General features: G+C 40.7%; 1 protein-coding gene across 1 annotated transcript; it reads right to left on the reverse strand.

Annotated features, from left to right (window-relative positions):
• Nucleotides 1–6,818: 6,818 nt before the first annotated feature.
• On the reverse strand, nucleotides 6,819–18,137 carry ENPP5 (ectonucleotide pyrophosphatase/phosphodiesterase family member 5). The gene is made up of 4 exons (XM_010994301.3): nucleotides 17,959–18,137; nucleotides 14,962–15,825; nucleotides 13,312–13,488; nucleotides 6,819–9,291 (listed from the first exon to the last, which is right to left on the reverse strand). Exons 2-4 carry the CDS (start codon nucleotides 15,788–15,790, stop codon nucleotides 8,855–8,857), a joined length of 1,443 nt encoding a protein of 480 aa, XP_010992603.1. The 5' UTR covers nucleotides 15,791–15,825; nucleotides 17,959–18,137; the 3' UTR covers nucleotides 6,819–8,854.
• Nucleotides 18,138–20,137: the final 2,000 nt, after the last annotated feature.

Here is a 20,137-nt window from a genome sequence, read left to right on the forward strand (position 1 = left end):
AGATTCACCTCTTTCCCTCTCCCGCAGACTCCTTGGTGCGTGTGCTTGGGTTTCATTACAGGCCTCCCCTTGACGTGTGTGTGCGCACGCAGGTAGTGGTCAGTGTTGAAAGCACTAGGTCCTGTGACTGATGTCTCATAGCCAGAATTACCTGTCTGAGGCAAAGACTTACCCACTGAGCAAGCCAAGCTGCTGTGCAGGCCTTCTGTCTTTCCACAAATCTGCCTCTTGGACCTCTGAAACCTGATTTCCACTGTCAGTAAACTGAATCTAGTGACCTCCTCCACTGGCTGCTCCGTAATTGATGGTTTACAGACACATGTCTCCAGCTCAGACCTCCTTCCTGTGTACAGATCTGACTTGTTAGTGACCCTAACCAGCGTTCTTTACATAGCTACCATTTTTAACCTTACCTTCATAGACAGGGGTGGTGGAAAGGAGAAACAGAAATTTACCTCAGGGGGGCGGGTATAGCGCAGTGATAGAGTGCAGTGCTTAGCACGCCTGAGGTCCTGAGTTCAATCCCCAGTATCTCCTTTAAAAATCAATCAAATTACCATTCCCCTCACCAAAAAAAAAACAAAAACCAAAAACCAATCTGCCTCAAAACAATTCTAGACAACTCCACTATACAAAACATTTTATAAAAGGGTTCCTATAGGTCAGGTCCAGCACTGTTGAGATACACATTGAATTGTCCACTGAGGAGAGTGAATGTTTCTTACACACAATTTCTGTGAAGTTTTTTTTTTTTTAAGAGTAAATGGACATGTAGGAGGACTTCTGTTTCCAGTATGATGGTAGAGTATGTAATTCAAACCAGCCCTCTTGCTGAGGACTAGGAAATCTGGACAAAATATACAAGATCTATGCAAAGGCACTGAGGAATTACCAAGTGAAGAATCAAGAGGTCAAGCTTCAGAAGGAAGAAACCTCTCAAAGTGAGGCCCCTCACGGCATCTGTGAACTCTGGAAAAGGCAGCTGAGAAGCTGAAAAGCTAACCTACTCAAAAGGTGGTGGTAAAGGAAGGAGAGAATGCAGATATAAAACAAAGAAGCAAGTGCTTAAAAATCATAAGAGCCTATTTTATTTGGCTCAAATAAGTTTGAAAATGTCGATGAAATGGGTAATGTCCTAGGGAAAATACTGAATACAATTGACTGCAGCAGAGAAAGAAAACTAAAACCAATTTCTTTTTTAAAGATTGGGAAAGTTATAAACTATCATACAAAAAAGTTTCAGGCCCAAGAGATAATAATCTTTTTTAGTGCCTCTCTGTCAGGTTTGATTATCAGTGTTACATTTGCTTCATGAAACTAGTGTTTTAGGAAAAAAAAAAAAAACCTGAGTTTTTAAGATGAATATAACATTGATATCAAACCTGATAAAAATTAAAATAGCATAAAAAAACTATAGGCCAATTTCAAATGAAGGGAAAAGATAAAATACAACCACATCAATAACAACGTGTAAATACACTGAACATCCCAGTTAAATGCAGAGATTTGTCAGACTGGGTGCAAACCCAAGACCCAGCTATATGTTGTCAACAGGAGACACACTTTAGATACAAAGGCAAATTGAAAGAGAAAGGATAGAAAATGATATACTATGGAAAGGTGGAGTACATGTATTAATATCAGATAAAATAGTCTTCAAGACAAGAATTCCAGAGATTGAGAGGGACATTTCACAAAATAAAAGGACCAATATATATCAGGTAGGTATAGAGGGAACATACCCCAGTGTAATAAAAGCTATTTATGACAGACCCAAAGCCAGAATAATACTCAATGGTGAAAAACTAAAAGCCTTCCCACTAAAATCTGGAACAAGAGAAGGATGCCCACTCAACATTTCTATTCAACATAGTCTTGGAAGTCCTAGCCACAGCAGTTAGGTAACAAAGAGAAAGGGGATCCAAACTGGAAGAGAACAGGTAAAATTGTCACTATATGTGGATGACATGATAGTATATATAGAAAACCCTAAAAGCTCCATACAAAAACTACTAGAGCTGATAAAAGAATTTAGCAAGGTTGCAGGATACAAGATTAACATACAGAAATCAGTTGCATTTCTTTATACTAACAATGAAACAGCAGGAAAAATAAACAAACCCTTTTAAAATTGCATCCAAAACAATAAAATACTTAGAAATAAATCTGACCAAGGAGGTGAAAGTCTTTTATACATGGAGAACTACAAAACATTGATTAAAGAAATTAAAGATGACCTAAAGGAATGGAAAGATACGCCATGCTCTTGGATTGGCAGAATCAATATTGTTAAAATGGCCATACTGCCCAAACCAATCTACAGATTTAATGTGATCCCTATCAAATTGCCCAGAACATTTTTCACAGAACCAGAACAAACAATCCTAAAATTTATATGGAATCACAAAAGACCCAGAACTGCCGAAGCAATACAGAAGAAAAAGAATGAAGCTGGAGGAATAACCCTCTCAGACTTCAGGCAGAACTACAGAGCTACAGTAATCAAAACAGCACGTTATTGGCATAAAAACAGACATGGATCAATGGAACAGAATAGAACTCAGAAATAAACCCACAGACCTATGGTTAATTAATGTTTAACAAAAGAAGCAAGAATATACAATGGAGAAAAGACAGTCTCTTCAGCAAATGGTGTTGGAAAAACTGGACAGCAGCATGTAAATCAATGAAGTTAGAACACTCCCTCACACCATACACAAAAATAAACTCAAAATGGCTTAAAGACTTAAATATAAGACAAGAAACGATAAACCTCCTAGAAGAAAACAGACAAAATATTCTCTGACATAAATCTTAGCAATGTTCTCCTAGGCCAGTCTACCCAGGAAATAGAAATAGAAGCAAAAATAAACAAATGGGACCTAATGAAACTTACAAGCTTTTCACAGCAAAGGAAATTGTAAGTAAAACAAAACGACAACCTATGGAATGGGAGAAAATATCTGCAAATGATGCGACTGACAAAGGTTTAATTTCCAGAATATATAAACAGCTCATACAACTTAACAAAAAAAAAAAAAAAAAAAAAAAAAAAACCTCAATCCAAAAACGGGCAGAAGACCTAAACAAGCAATTCTCCAGTGAAGACATACAAATGGCCAACAGGCACATGAAAAAATGCTCAGCATCGCTAATTGTCAGAGAAATGCAAATCAAAATACAATGAGGTTATCACCTCACACCAGTCAGAATGGCCATCATTCAACAGTCCATGAACAATAAATTCTGGAGAGGCTGTAGAGAAAGGGGAACCCTCCTACACCGCTGGTGGGAATGTAGTTTGGTGTAGTCATTATGGAAAACAGTATGGAAATTCCTCAAAAAACTAAAAATAGACTTACCATATGATCCAGCAATCCCACTCCTAGGCATATCTCTGGAGGGAACTCTAATTCAAAAAGATACATGCACCCCAATGTTCACAGCAGCACCATATACAACATCCAAGACATGGAAACAAACATCCATCCACAGATGACTGGATAAAGGAGGTGTGGTACATTTATACAATGGAATACTACTCAGTGATAAAAAAAAAGTAAAATGGATAATGCCATTTGCAGCAACATGGATGGACCTGGAGAATGCCATTCTAAGTGAAGTAAGCCAGAAAGAGAAAAATACCATATGGTATCACCCATATGTGAATCTGGAGAAAAGAAAAAAGAGGACACCAATGAACTCCTACAAAACAGAAACAGACTGACAGACATTGTAAACAATTTTCTGGTTACTGGGAGAAGGGCAGTGGGAAGGGATACATTTGGGAGTTTGAGATTTGCATATGTTAGCCACTATATATAAAAATAAATTAACAAATGTCTGTATAGCATAGGGAACTATATTCAATATCTTGTAATAACCTTTTAAAGGAAAAATATGAAAACGAATATACGTATGTATATGCATGGCTGGGACATGATGCTGTACGCCAGAAATTGACACATTATAACTGACTATACCTCAATTAAAAAAAAATTAGAGGAATTTTTGCTTTAAGTTAAAAAAAGAAAAAAAACTGTCATCCACAGATGACGTGATTGCATATATAGAAAATCCAAAGGAATCAGATAGATGAGAGCTTAACAAAGTTGCTGGATGGGGTCAATATATAAAAAGGTCAAGTGTATTTCCTATGTATCAGCAGAAAACAAAATGAAAATTTAAAACTTATTTACATTGGTATCAAGCAGCATGAAATATGTAGGAATAAGTATACATGCCTCTACAGAACACATGCAGAATTTTTGCACAGGAAATCATAACATCGAGAGGAATTAAGGAAGACCAAAATAACGGACGTCTATATCATATTTATAGGTTGGAAGAGTCAGTATTATAAAGATGGAAATTCTCAAAACTGATTATGGCATCCAAGCAGTGCCAGCAGGGTTTTATTTTTTAAGGATCTGTATCAGCTCACTCAAATGTACGTAGAAAAGCAGAGGGCCAAGGTAATGTTGAAGAGAAATAAATTGTAGGACTTTTCTATCAGATGCCAAGAACTGTCATATAGTAATGAAGACACTATGGTGTTGACCCAGGATAGACAAGTGGACGAGCAGAACTGATGACCTTTGTTAAAATGCCGACTCCATATACGTGTGGCTGTACTGGACATCGCCTGCTTACCAAACCTCCAGTCCACTCAGCCCACGCCTTAACTCCAGTTTCATCCTGGCTTAAACCAGTTTCCCACAGATGCAACCTGACAAGGCTTAGCCTCTTTCTTCCTGGCGCAGATCCCAGGGCCCGGAAGACTGGGTGCCTGTGAGAACACACACCTAGCACTGTGCACGCCCTCCCCAGACGTATGTGGAGTTAATCGCCACGTGGCCACCCTTAACCACTGGGGTTTTGGGAGCTGATGGACACAGGTTCTACCTACAAGCCTTTGTCTCAGACTCTACTTTTGGGAAAACCTAGGCTAAATAGCAGATTTATATAATAGATCCAACAAAAATGTATGCTTCGATGCACCAAAAGTTCACAGCAGCATTACTTACCAAACTGGAAATGATCCAAATATCCAAAAAGAGAATAAACAAATTACAGTACATTCAGAAGATGTTAATTCCATGAAGCAATGAAAATAAACCATGGCTACATACAAAAATATGGATGAATCTCACATAATCTTGAGTGAAAAAGAGCCAAACATAATATATATTGTATGATTTCATTCAGATAAAATTTGGAAATAGGGGACACTATTCTATTGTGTTCCTCCTCAGGACAGTGTTACCTTAGGCAGGAGGGAAGAGGTAATAATTGGAAAGAGTCTTAAGAGGATCTTCCTGGAGTGCTGGTGATGCTCTATCTTCTATTTCTTTTCTACAGTGATAGTTACATGGATTTGTTCACTTACTGATAATTGGCCACATTTACTATTTGTGCATTTTTGAGTGTGTTCCACTCCATTAAAAAGTTAAGTAACAGTACATTATTACAAAGAACTAGAAATAAATTTGGAAAATTAAAAATAAGACTTTAAATGTGTGTTAAAAAAAAAAGCAGAGGGGGTGGCTAAGGTTTGGAAGATGAAGTGTCTTGAATGATGTAACAAAAGGAAGAACTGGAAAATACTGGGAGAAACAAACAGTTAACCAGTTCATAAGGTTCAGCATCCCAGGAATGTGAGTGCCAAGAAATGGTAAAGAGAAAAGGGATGAAAGAAATGAGAAATGCTGAAGATTGGCTAGAATGCACAAGAGAAATGAGCCTTTAAAATGAAAGAGGCCCCTGAGCGACAAGTGGAGTATCTTCGATAATAACTAAAATTTCAGGGAATGGGTTACAGAAGGGAGGGAAGGAAGAGAGACAATACATTGGCGTAAGACTTCTCAACAGCACCCTGAAGGAAGAAGACGAGGCAGTATCATCACGCTGGAGCTGTGAATGCGTTTTCTGTACAGCAGCGATGTTCTCCTAGGGCAGTCTGCCCAAGCATCTTGTACAGCTTCCCATTTTTCCAGGAGCTTTTATTGTCGTCCCCCACCCCATGTCCTGCCTGCTACTGAGTCCCCTCAAATTTCATTACATTCATGTCCTAACCCGCCACTGGATCAGGACACCTGGGTCCTCCTTCCCACTGGCACTAAGATGCCATGCAAGCCACTTCACAGCTTTCAAGGGCCCTTGTTAAATCCGGGGGTTCAGTGGCCCCTCAGATCCCTCCTGGCTCTCTGACTCTCTGTTGCCTTAGCTAATGAATAGCTGGGGAAAAAAAAGAAAGAAAAAAAAAAAAAAAACAGAACTAGGAGAGTTAGGGTCTTCCTCAGATTTTCTAGAAATAGATTCTTTCTTATAAGAAACTGAAACTAATAATAGGACCCCAGTTTTACCTTAAGAGGTCAGAATCCCTTTTGAAAAACAACTTTATACATGGTAGGTGGCAGAGAGAAGAAACTGCAAGACATACACTGAAAAAGAGCCACATCAATTAATAAACTCATATCAATTAATAAACTACAAAATAGCTGATGGAGGATGTTCAGCAACAATGTAAGTGTTTTGCGAGGGGGTGTGGAGCTCCATTCCTCTGACCTTTTCCAAATTCTCACAGGTAGGAAGACTAGCGAGTCTACATTTTATTTCTGTGTGCTGATCTGTGTTCACTACGTACAAAGTTTGACCACAGAGACACGCAGGTAAAAACCAAAGCCAACAAAGCGATCCCACGATGATTGAGGGACTAGATTTTCCCAGCAACATTTAAAATTTTATTTTCCTTCAGGTAAACTGTCCTGCTGATATTTTACAAGAAAGTATCTATAAATGAAAGAAGCCATTCGATCTTCAAATCTTCATGTCCAAGTTTTAATGATTTCATCAACATCACAGAATTTACTTTCTTCTTACCACTATGGTAATAGCACCCTCTAAACTGAATTTACTGCAACAATTACTTGAAATGTACAGTTAGCACTTGAACAGTAATGCTTTTAGACCAATTTCATCTTTCAGTCATCAGATCGGCACCTCAATAATGCAGGTAGGTTCACACTACCAAGCAAGCCAGCACATAGTTTAAAACGTCTAATCCAGAGTGCAAACCTCTTGAGGAATTTGCTCTCTACCGTTGAACTTCGCAGCTTTTTAATCTACGGTCCATTCTTAGTGATTCCATTCTGTCCCATTAAGATGCTGTGTAATGAAATGAGACTTAGGTGCTAACATTTTTTTATTGGTATTATCATTTAAATATCATTCATTCACCCAATTTTAGGAAGCACTTAAATTCAATTATATTTTTAACTATGCCACTTCTGTTCTTCACATCAAGTTTATCCTTTCTGGAAGGCATCGAACATTTTCCCTACTTATTAGCCAGTGGGTACATAAATATACGTAAGATCACAGTATTATCTATGAGCCAAGTGTCTATAAACTGGTTTCTAATTTCTCCAAGGAAAACTGTTCTTTCCAGGGCCTCCTTTTTCATTTAAGAAACTATAGGTAAAACCGCCCTCTCCCCACCCTGACTACTCAAGGGATCTAAAGCACAGCTTTACGTGGGGGATAAATGACAAATCCCACCCAGGAGGCAGAAGTCTTATTTGTGAACTTGGATTCACCTTTGTTTCCACCAAGCACTTGGTGAATGGATATTCAAATACTTGAGAAAACAAGGCTATAAACCTCAACTCCTCTTGTTTCAATATTGTTACCTCTAAGAGTTGTTTCATTCCTCTGTGCCATCAGGGTGCCTTCAGCACTATTCTGGGAACGTTGTGAACACTAGTGGTTCTGCCTAATTTTTTTTTCCCCCAAGCTCCACACAGCTCTTTTCAGATGGCATGGCCTGCATTTTCCCTAGCAGAGTTTGTGCTCTCTGCAATTCAGGGAATTTCCAATGCTCAAATCTAAAAGATGCTTGTGCTGTTACTATAGGTTACCAGAAAGAAAACATTGGTCTTATCTAATTTGATTTTAATGTGATTACTAGTGATTTCATTTTTAAGGAAGCAAATAATCAAGAGAAAACATTGCTGAGACGGTGCCTGGCCCCTTTTAATCAGGCCAGTGCTGGCCTCCACAGGAAAGAAATGTATGTTCATGGTGTCTGATGATCAAAATCAGAGAAAAAGGACTAATCAGTAAATAGCAATAATGAATTTCATGACAGAAACAATATGGCTAGAATGAATCTGTCAGTATTTGAATCTCTTGAACCTTTTTTGGTGGGGGGTATAAAATGAAAACCCATGTCCTTTGGAAAGAAATATGACAAGGAGATCCCGCAGGTGCTCCCTGCCGTTGGGAATACATCTCTCCAAACGTCACTGTGCAGAGCTCATCATGTGGAATTTTCAACAGTTTTCACTTTCTTCATATTCTCCCAATTTAAGGAGATAGGCTTGTACAGTATTCAGGAATTCTCAGAAAATTCACTCTGAGCAAAGAATAACAAGTATCCTGGGACCTGGGTGCAAAAGGTCTTTTTTTCAACTGAGTGAGAAGACAAAATTGCTGATATAGTGCATTTCACATACAAGTACCCATTCCGAGAGTAAAGTGCAATACGAAATGTACTTCAAATAGTGCAAAATTGCTAATGCCAAGTCCAAATAAAGCAGGCGCTTAGCCAGAGCCTGAAGCCAGAGCGAATGACGGAAACGTACTTCCACGTCATTAATCCTTTGCAGGTGTGTGTATTTTGGTCCATGTGCGTGTAAGCATGAGAGTGAGAGTGTGACTGTGTGTGTGTGTGACTGCGCCTCTATATGTACACATCTGCTGAATGGTCTGTGCAAATATCTGAAGCTGGTTTCCTAGGATTTGAAACCTTTAAACACTGACATAACTATGCAATCTCCACATCAAAGTAGCATTAGGCTTGTAATAATGGTTGAGATATTTCAGCCTGAAAATCTGGTAGGACAGGTATCTGGCTGTGAATTAAATGTTTAATGAAAATTATGAAAAACACAATAACTATAATGCTACCAAGAGAGACCCCTAGGAAGTAAGCGTATGACGCCTCCTGCTCATTTTCCCCTGGTGGGACACGACCCTGGAGGAGTGGAGGGCTCTGTGTGTAAGGACCGTAAGGACCGGCTCTTGGGGCTGCTGCACTGAGCAGATCCTGGACGTTCCTGAGGGATCCGTTGTGGGGCATGGCCGTAACATTGAGGAGGTGGCAGAGCAGTGGGTACAGATCTGTGGAGTTCACGGCTTCTTTGGTGAAATTCTCTCGGAAGGCAGGGCCGTGGGCTAGAAATATGGGATGCATTTCTGCTAATTCATTATCATAGCCGTGGTTGCCCACTGTGGAGATAAAATGCATGAATGGGTCAGCCAACCCGATGGTCTTAAAACGGAAATAACTGTTGTATCGTCAAATTCTGAACTTAAATGCAAACTCTATCTAATGCAACTTTCAAAACAGAAGAATCTTTTACAAGCAATTTCTGCTGCTGTCAGCATCACAGTTTCATTTCAGGAAGTGAAAAGTCAGATGACCAGGAATCTTTCTCACAGGCCGACACAACCTTAAGCAACAGAGTTTAAAGACGTATAAAGAGCAAAGCGGAGCCACATCAGGGGAACTCGAAAGTGTTTGTTTTTCTGTTTGTTTGTTTGGTAGCAAGTAAACTAATATTCAGCAAATACTTAGATACCTACTATGTTCCAGTTACTGTTCTAAAGATAAACATGCTCTTAGTCATGAAGGCAGTAAATCCATAGCTATCAATAAGGGGAAAAATAATAAAGAAAACCAAAAGACACCACAAAAATCAAACCTCCAGTTACAGTTCCAATCCACTATTGAAAAATAAAAGTCAGGACTTGAGGGTAATGTCTTGCCTTTGGTGGTTCAGATCCAACCTAGCATTATGTGCTTTAGTATGGCTACAAAAAAAAGGGTGAAAACTTTAGGAGTCTTCTGATTTATCAAGTCAGAAAAAGATACAAAATTGAAGGATGAAAACTCCTGCACAATAGAAGCTGCATTTTAAAGGCGTATGCATCTAGCATACTGTCAGGGGACAGACAAAGCGAGGGAGCTACTGCTAAGATGACAACCAAAGAAACATGAAAGGCTTTATTTTGAAGGTGGTGAGAATGACCAGCAGATCAGTCCCTACTGTTTACACTTGCTATGGCAATACGCAGTGGGAACACAGCATTGCAAAAAAAGAAAATTCTAAATCAACTCCTCTGAAAGTCATCTCGAAGGAATTCCAAATCTACTTTGCAAAATCCATCTAAAGAAGTCGTTCTAAATGCCAGGCTTCTTTTTGAGTTTATTCAAGTGGAAATAATGCTGGATTTATGAATTGCTGGGAGTCATCTGCCAGGGGACTGCTCTTCTAGTTCATTAATCAGTAGTAACATTGGTAAATGTGCCATTATGTGATCTGTAATTGATGGGATGATTGCTGGGCTCATTTCTATGAGAAGCCGGATCCAGACTTTCAGCCACAAAGGCAAAGATGACTCTTGCACATCACACTTCTTACTAGAAAATCAGATTTGAGATGAACTCATTATGACTTATGAAACCTCTCCCACGAACAGGGGTTTTTTTTTTGCAGTGGTAGCCCCTACCATAAAGGCTTAACCCAGCAGACAGTATTTAATAACGAATGCTTAGGGCAGTGGTCCTCCAACTTCAGTGTGTATGAGGCTCTGGGGATGTAGATACAGGCGAGAACACAGATTGCTGGGCCCTGCCCTCAGAGTTCCTAGTTCAGTAGGTCTAGGTTCGGCCCAAGAATCTGCATTTCTAACAAGCGCCCAGGAGATTTGGTTACTACTGGTCCCGGGAACACATTTGAGAACTCCTGCTTTTGGACATTAGGACTTGAATCCTCTTGTAGAACTCAGGCTGTGAAGGGCTGTAGTGGCCAGTACTTAATTATTTGTAAAATAAGACGACTGGATAAAGAAGATATGGTGTGTGTGTATACACACACACACACACACACACACACACACACACACACACACACACACACACACACACAATGGAATACTACTCAGCCATAAAAAAGAATAAAAGGATGCCATTTGCAGCAACATGGATGGACCTGGAGATCGTCATTCTAAGTGAAGTGGGCCGGAAAGAGAAAGAAAAATGCCATATGATATCACTTACATGTGGAATTTTTTTTTTAAAAAAAAAGGACACAAATGAACTACTTATTAGTTATAACTGAGATGGCTGATTTCTTGAATATGTGTAAGCACATTTGACTGTCCTTTATGATTGGATTACCACATTCTGTTGATTCTTGTTTTGTAGTTGGCTTTACTCCATTAAGTAACTATGTAAGTTTAAAAAGCTAAAGCTCTAAACTGTTCTTAGAAATAATGATCAGTACATATATGCAAACTAAAAAAAAATGTGCAGTATATTGTGCATATGTATTTACATGGAACATACTGTATATGTGCAGTCAAATTTTAACAATTCTACCTAATAAAACTGAAAAATGAAAAAAAGTAATTATTTTATAGATTTTTTTGTTGAATAAGTAATTACGTTGAACATAATGTTAACATCAAGCATTATTAACATTTTCTATCAAAAGTTGGTGTGACCAATCTATTATATAATTCACCAGACCAAAATTTCAAGAGAGCCCCTTAAATTTATGTCAACTTTAAAGTATAAATCTCCTCCGAGACAGCAATTCTTTTTTGAACAACCCTTCTAATAAAATAGCTATTTGCATAATACATGAAAATCTGAACATAAAAAGGTAGCAATTATTCTCATAGCCAAAGGAATTAATTTTAAAAGCCTTCTGAAAACAGTTCTCCTATCCTGATTAAATACTGGTTCAGATTACTATCTACATGTAGAACCTGTTTTAAGGACCGGAACCAGGTATTTGTACACATCTGCCGGTATGACTCACACATACTCTACAAATCTCACTGCCAGGCAATGGCTTTTCTCTTCACCAATCAGCATGATAGGAAGCCAGTTCTACCTAAGGGGATATTTTTGTAGATATCTGATACATATCAAGGATCAATGCCTAAAAGAGCATTTCTAGATGGTGTTGACACAATGTGGTTCCTTCAACACTCAAGGAACAGAAGGGAAGCAACTCTCAGTGACCTGGACTGGTGGTGCAAGCTAATACCGGTATCAGCCAGGAAAGCAGAATCCACGCCAGGCAGTACAAGAGAGGGGACTTTGTAAGTCCTTTAATAAGGAGCTCTTCATAAAACTGCTGAAGCTGAGAGGCAACCATGGGATGGCGAGGTTACCCAGCCAGTAGAACAGTGGGAACCTCAGGCCCCCAAGGCTGGAGGGACAGAAGGAAGAGGTGGTGTCCCCGGAGACCCAAAGCCAGTAGGAGCTGAAGCCAGAGAGAGAGTTGTCCAGAAGGAGCTGGGATCACAGAGGACACGAAGCTACTGTTAGAGAAACAGCCTGGGGCAGAGAGATTGGGGGACAAATACGCTGGCTTCTCCCAAACCCCCGCCTTCCACATTCCTGCCAGGGTCCAATATTGGCCAAATCTAACCGGCAACCCGTCTACAAAGTAGCCTAGGAAATTCAGTCTGTAGGGATCCATCACTGGTGATACAAAAAGCAGAACAGGAGCTTGAGAGTAAATATGCAAATAAACTTGAGTGAAATCCTGCGATAACTTTTCCATTTGACTAAGTTGTTAAAAGCTATGTAAGAAGGTAAATTTACACATTAATGATGGCAAGAAGCTACTTTGCATGCTTGAATTTGAAATGGGATTTCCAAGATATTTTCTAAATTTAGTCAGGGGAAATATTTCCCAAATTACATCGCTAGGTATTAATTACGAAAATATATGTCTGGATATATTTTTTATCCATGCCATCTGCACTTTTTTTTTAGAAATGTTTCCAACATGACAAGCAAAGCTGGCCTATATTTGGTAGAACCAGAAGGGCAAAAGAAACTAGAAAAATAAAGGCAGCAAAGAAAACTAGAGATTAAATTTTTATGAAATCAGAATATAAAGCAGGTGCAGAAAAATGATTCAATTTCTAAATTTCAGTTATTTTTTCTCAGGAGCACGATGGTTAAAATTAGCAGTAATAGGTCACTGTGCATGTCTTTGGTCTGATGGCTTCAAGAGAAGTAAATGTTTCACTTTTAAGAGGTGACCTCATTTTAAAGCCCCAATAAATCTTTGTTTATTGGATCTTTATTTAACTATTGATGTATCGCACTCCCTAGTTATGTAATCAGTAAATAAACTGCTGAATAGAGCAGAAACAACTCCCATCTGGCCTCCACTTTAGCAAACAATGACAGGATGGAGAGAAACACTGTAATATACTCACACATAAAGTCATCTGACTTATTCCGTAAAATATACCACCCTTCGTCGGCCACTGCAATAATCGGCTGAATTCGACTGTTGTCCCTGTAATGCCATCTTTCCGGGATCTCTTCTCTTTTGTACACAGTAAGGTTAGGATGAGCGTGAGCTAGTGCTTCGTAGACTTCATCAAATTTACCTAAAAGGGAAGGAGGCAGAGAGGCACTCAGGACAGGACACTCACTGCGACCGTCAAAGAAACAGCCATGGCATCAGAGGTCCATCAACGCAGACATCTGAGCGAGCTCACCTTCACAAAACTTAGCCAGATGTTTTAGAAGCCCCACCCCCTTGCAGGAAATAATCTTGTAGGGGAAACTGAGAAATAATCTCCTCTTAAAGTAAATTCACCTGAAGAGAGGACATTTTATAGAACCGGACATCTCTAACCTCTAAAGACTTTAACACACGCGCACACACACACACACACACACACTCATTGGTGGCACTAAGTAAAATGTCTGGGCACTGCACACCCAAACAAAAGCAAAGGGCTAAGTTCTGGTAGTTCTGGTAGTTCTGAGGACAGAGATAGAGAATCTCTAGACAAGAACAATAAGTGAAGGGTGAGGGTTGGAAAAGGACAGACCAGACCAGCAAAGCAGCTTTAAAATGGAAACGTTCTTTAACGTTTCCTGGAGGTGTTGCCAAAGGACTCCTCGTGACTTCAAACGCAGTAAACCTGGACACTATCTTGAGTCCGTTTCTTGTTTTTCAAATTCCTTTGTTGCACGGGCATATTTTTAACATTCCCTGTGTCCTATGATCTCTTCATTCCCCTGCGAGGGATGTAAGTCTCATTGGTGAGTTATTCCACTTTTCAAAATCTGTTTTCTCATTTGGTACTGACTCTGACCCCAGGAGGTGATAAAACAGAAGTCAGAAGAGCAGGTCTGAGTCTTGTTCTGCACTGACTCTGTGACCTGGGGATTTTAAAACTTCTGAGCTCGTTCACCGATATTTAAAACAGAAATAATGAGGCTTCGAGGAGAGGTTTGTAACAAGTTCCAGGTATTGTTATTCCTTCCCCGACTTACAGATAAGAAAACTAAATCTCAGGACCAGCAAAGCTCTCTCCTCTGATACCCCACCACTTCCCTATTGAGCAGGTTCTAACTAAGAATCCATCGAAGGCTTCAAGGCTTCTATAAAATCACTGTGGGAGGGTGGGGTATATAGCTCAGTGGCAGAGCGCGTGTTTAACATGCACGAGGTCCTGTGTTGAATTCCCAGTACCTCCCTTAAAAAGTAAATAAATGGAAATTAGTTTTTTTTAATAGAATAAAATCCCTGTAATTGCATGCATTTTGTATGTATCCTCCCAACTTAATTTTTCTGACAACAGAGGCTGTAGCTAGCGTTCATCATATCCGATGACTCCAAAATGGTTAAGTGGGACAATCATAGACAGAGAGCATCCGTTTCAATATTCTAGGAAAAAGTGAAAAATCAGACCCTGAGAAAAGAGAGCTTGTCTTCTCAAAGTCAAAGGATTAAATCCCGAATATTACCACAATGAAGGCAAGCACACTTGAAAGACACAGAAACAAAAATCCCAATTCAGTCGCACTGGGCACGCACAGACCCAGCCCACCACAAAGTTCAGACTCACCTTCTTTGGGCAAGATGGCTGCTACTGGCGACTGGTCGACCAGGACATAGTAGTCTCTGTCCAGATACTGGTCAAGCTCTATGATCCGCTCCTCAGAACACTGCGTCATTCCATGATCACTTGTGATGATTAGGTTCAAAACGTCCCACAACTTTGCCTTTTTCAGCATTTGTATGAGATACCCTAACTTGCGGTCGACATCTGAAATGACAGGTCCCATGAGCGGACTGTCTGGTCCCAAATCGTGGGCGGTGTCATCAGGTTCTTCCCAATAGAGAAGACCAAGACTGATGGGCTCTTTCGATGTAAACCATTCGATAATTTTGGCAACTCTCACTTCAAATGAAACGGACTCGTTGTAAGGCATGTAGTGAGTGGGAAAGCTGTTGTGTATTTTTACATCTGTTCCGGGCCACATGGCCGCACCACTAGTATGTCCTGCCCTCTGATTTGTGATCCATATTGGTGTCGCTTCTTCCCAAAACTCAGAATCATAAATATCCATGTGACCCAAGGAGAAAGATTTGTTCAGAATAGGATCAAACATGTCATTGGCAACAATACCATGATTCTCGGCAAAGAGGCCAGTTACCAAAGTATAATGGTTAGGGTAGGTCTTTGTTAGAAAAATATTAGTAACTTGCTTCACATGAACACCGTATTTCATCACATGGTGAAAATGGGGTGTTGGAACTCTATATAAGTAATCCCATCGGAATCCATCAAATGAAACTAGTAGAACCTTTTGCTGGTCTGGTTGGAGAGAAAATGTAATTGAAAGTGTGACTGCAGCAAGTACGAAGGACACCCAGAGACGTTTTGAAGTCATTTTCAAAGTTCTTGATCGGTTCAGTGTAAGAGAATCTGTATAAAAGAAAATAGAGAAATTAATGGCAATAATTTTGCTTTGTATACTTTACCCAAAATGGAGAGTGATGGTGCTTAGCAATCCCAGTTACAGCATAAATCACAGCCTGGAAGGATTACACTGCAGAACTTCACCTTAAACAAGAGACCTGGGGCTCCCTGTATAATAAAGCTAAGAAGTTTAGTTGCATTTAAAAACTGTTTTCGTTTCTAAGAATTTATCAAAACATTCCTCAAAGAAATTAAGTCAGCTCCTCAAATATCATTTTAAAATACGATATAATTTACATACAACTTTTCAGACATTTTCGGGTTGACTCAGACTTCTGACTCCTGGTCAGAAACTTTTATATCACATCAAATACCTATGGACATATTTATTATTTTGGTTAGACGGACTATAGGAACCTATCAACAAAGAATTACCACTAGCAAGTCCAAAAACAATGCTTTTAAAAAGTATGTATGTACACCTCCATTTTTCAAAGCCAAGGCCTTATGTTTGGTTCATCATGGTGAGCTATGTCACAAGAGAGAGAAAATAGATGAACTTGGTTCCCGAAGTCACATAAAATTTGTGACATTCAAATATATTCCTGAAATGTAACCTACACTCATTTATTAATAATCAAAGCCCAGCCTTCTTTAAATTAAACAATTAGCTTCTGAACTAAGTATAAATGGAAACGTAATTCTGAAATTTAGCCTTGACCTTCCTAATGTTAAAATTCATCAACATTTAATCTTATCAGCGATATGTGTAGGAAAGGGACTTCCTGGGATTAAAGAATCTCTTTGGATCAAGGTTGTTGTCTACCTGCCTCTCTTTCTAAAAAACTTATTCTATTCAAGAAAGCTATTAAGAAGCAATATGGATAAACAATCCAGATGTAAATTTTGTCAGTTCCTACAGAGTTTGCAAACAAACAAGAATCTTTTGTCCTCTCCTGCTGACTGTTCTTGTATGAAGGTATTTATAAGCCCACCAAAACCTGGATCTAAGGTTTTGTGCCAAGAAATTTCTTGAATTTGGCTTTTGACATCTTCCTAATTTGAACAATCTGAATATGCTGAAGACATTTTAAAACCTCAAGAAATGGGCCCTGTCTTAAGAGCCTCACTATATCATAGGTGCTGGTAAATAAAAACTGCTTGGCATGCTTTGCTTTCAGGTGCAATAATTCTGTTTTATTTGCTTTTTAACCACGATTTCACCATCCCTAGAACATTACTTAAACTGAAATTGTTTTAAGTATTGGTCTCCAGACAATGGTTCAAAAATTAAAAATTATTTCTCAAATAGCAATAAAGTTTCCAATTCTGGAAGAAACATCAAAAATCAGTTCCAATAAGAGACTGCAAATATATTTACTAACATTTCTGGCTGAGGATAGTAATTCCTGCCTCCCTCTTTCTCTCTTCTTCACCTTCCTAACACAAGGAAGGATACTTTGAACCAAATATGATTTAAGGCTAAAAAAAGAATCAATTACAAGAAACACCTGATTCTCCTCTCATTTAGTAAATTAATTCAGCAGCTGTAGTAAGCAGGAAAGACAGCTTTCCCGGGACGAAGGAAGATAAACGAAGCCGAAGTGTTGCCTCAAGGTTAGGAATGTTTGATAAGAATCAACATTATCACATCGATGACATAAAGCAATAAACAGAGAGCTGGGGGGTGAAAGAAATCTGTTTTCTTTCTTTTCCGTGCACAAAACGCTGCACGGTGCAGTGGAATCCCCAGTTCTGGGTCCGGATTTCACTGGGCTGCTTTCCAGGTCCTCCTCCCCTCCCCCACATACAGCCCTGTTAATCTGGAGGGAAGGGGCACCGAGAAACGTGACGAGGGAAAGTAAAGGACGCGTTGGTGTGTGTAGAGGGATGAGACGTCCAGAGGAGGGTAATGCATCGCCCCATCTTCCCCACCGGGATACTATCCTAGCTCTGGGGAGGGTCTCGGCGCAGGGTACATTCCCAATTCGCATAACTCCCGCCTATCGAGGCCGGCAGAAGCCCTAAGGGCGCTGTGTATGTGTGCAATGGAAACTGGGGGTGGGGAGGTAGTTTGGGGGCCCACCGGAGGCATGTGGGTCCCCGAGAGGCCAGCTGCCCAGTCCCCCGGACTCCTACCTTCATCCTCTCCATCCGCATCGGCTTGGGGCAGTGGGAGGAAGGGTCCGGAGGGTCTCCCTCCCGCAGACCGGGGGCAATAGCTGGGAGGCGGTAGGAGCAAGAGGAGCCCCCGTAAGCCGCGGCCGGTCACCTGCACGCCGCTTCGACGGAGAGCACCTGACCAGCACCGCCTCCCCCCAGCAGGCCCCGCCTCTTGGCTCCCATTGGGTACGGTGGGATAGTTACCGCCGGGGTTGCAGAGCGAAAGCCGGGCTCCCGGGAGTCGCTGCCTCGCCTGTCAATCAGCGGGAGCGGGGCGGGCGCTGACGAGTTCCGAGGCGGGTTGAGGCGGAAGCCCTGGGAGCAAAGGAGGGTGCGGACCGGGCCTGGAGGCCCGAGGGGCGGCGAGGCGAAGACGCCGGGCGCTCGCTGAGGTCCTGTCTGCCAAGTCACCAACCTCTGCACTGTGCCGTAACTTTGACGGACAGTTGTGCTGTAGTGAGTGATGCAGAGAGATCATAGCGCGCTGCCCCAGTGGTTAGTGAGCTTCAGCACCCAGGTGTTTTTGTTAAAAGTTTCTTTTATTCTCTTATCTGATCTCTCAGGTTTTATTTTTTTATCACAAATAGGTAGCACCATACCCTGGATTTGGCTCCAAGGAACACCTGAAACATCCTAGCATGTCCACGGGACGATGCAAAATCTAATTTAAAAGGATTTAATTTAGTCGGCTCTGCAGCACCAGTGTTAATTGTCCAGGTGTTTGCAATATCAGGTCTTTGAGGGATCTGCAATAGTGTGGCACCTGAGAATGCACATATTAAACAAGCCAGGCTCAGAATCAGGTTAATTTGCACAGGGCAAGAGGCTGAACGGCTATTCTAATGGTTGCATCCAGGAGCCAGGCTCTGCAGCCAGCCTTGTTTCCAAACATGCAATAAAGCTATGAACTTCAGATCTGATTTCTCTTTTGGAAAGTCTTCTTTGGCCCTGTTTCTTCTGTTCCTTTCCTCCAGTGGATTCATTTTCAAGTTTTGGGGCAGTTTTTTGGTAATTGATGATATTTTTAGGCCATAGGAAGTGCCGGCTTGTGCGGAGTTTGCCAATTTGATACCAACTATATCACAAATTGTAGCAGTGACTTTGAGCTCTCCTGAAAGAATCCGTCCATCCACACAATTCCCAGGCCTAATTCTGACCACCCTGCAATGGGCAATAATATCTGTTTGGTTGTCACACTTGAGTTTCAACATCTAATTAGCCGTTAAAATGGAGAGCAAAACAAGTAGCTTTGGCTCCTGCCCGAAGCTCACCTTCCCTATCGGGTGTAATGAACAGACATTCCTGCTGGCGTTGAATTAAATGAGGCAAACATTTGGGTCATTGTGTTTTCTTTCTCTCAACTTCTTGTAGAGGGACAGTCCCTACCCCAATGGCTCCCTCCTAATTGTGTCATACCATCCCCAAGGACATCTGGTCATTCTCCCCTGGCCTTTGATTTGTAATAAATTGAGTTTACGGTTTTCCACAAGTGGGACGGAGATTAAGAGGGAGGCTGGTTTCTGTGTTTAGCCAGACTTCATGACAGTGAAGCTGTACATGTTGTTCCAAGTTCCCAAAGCCCTGTCCTTTGAAATTGCCCCAACTTGGAATGGGGTGGTCCAATATTGTCAGCCTTTGTCCCCCCAAAATAGGCCAACACTGTGTTTCCCTCAAACGCTCAAAGAACAGCATATGCTCATTAGAGAGCAGAAGTAGGGAAACAGGCCTGTCTTTTCCATGGATCACTGAACATTGCTGGACTCCGTTCAGATGGCACAGCTCTCTGTAAACTCTTGATGGAAGACACGACCAAATTCACGAGCTACCCCTGCGAAATTGGCACTGCGCGGCTGTTAACCACAGTGCACAGCGCGGAAAATGACTCACGGAGGGCTCAGGGAGTGCCAAAGACACTTCCCAGACCTCCAGAGCATGACATCCAAGCATGGTAGGCTTGCTATTTAACTCATGTTGCTAATGTGGAAAAAGTCTGGCTTAATGAGTAGAGATAGAGGAATGACTGTGAAAACATGGAATTCCTGACACCACAACTATACTGGGCCTTCTGCCCTGCCTGTGGCCTTGATTTCTGTCCAACTGTAGTAACTACTCAGCAAATTATGGTCATATAAGCCACAACCTGTTGACTATAGCT

Source organism: Camelus dromedarius, chromosome 19, assembly GCF_036321535.1.
Source record: "Camelus dromedarius isolate mCamDro1 chromosome 19, mCamDro1.pat, whole genome shotgun sequence".
NCBI lineage: Eukaryota > Metazoa > Chordata > Mammalia > Artiodactyla > Camelidae > Camelus > Camelus dromedarius.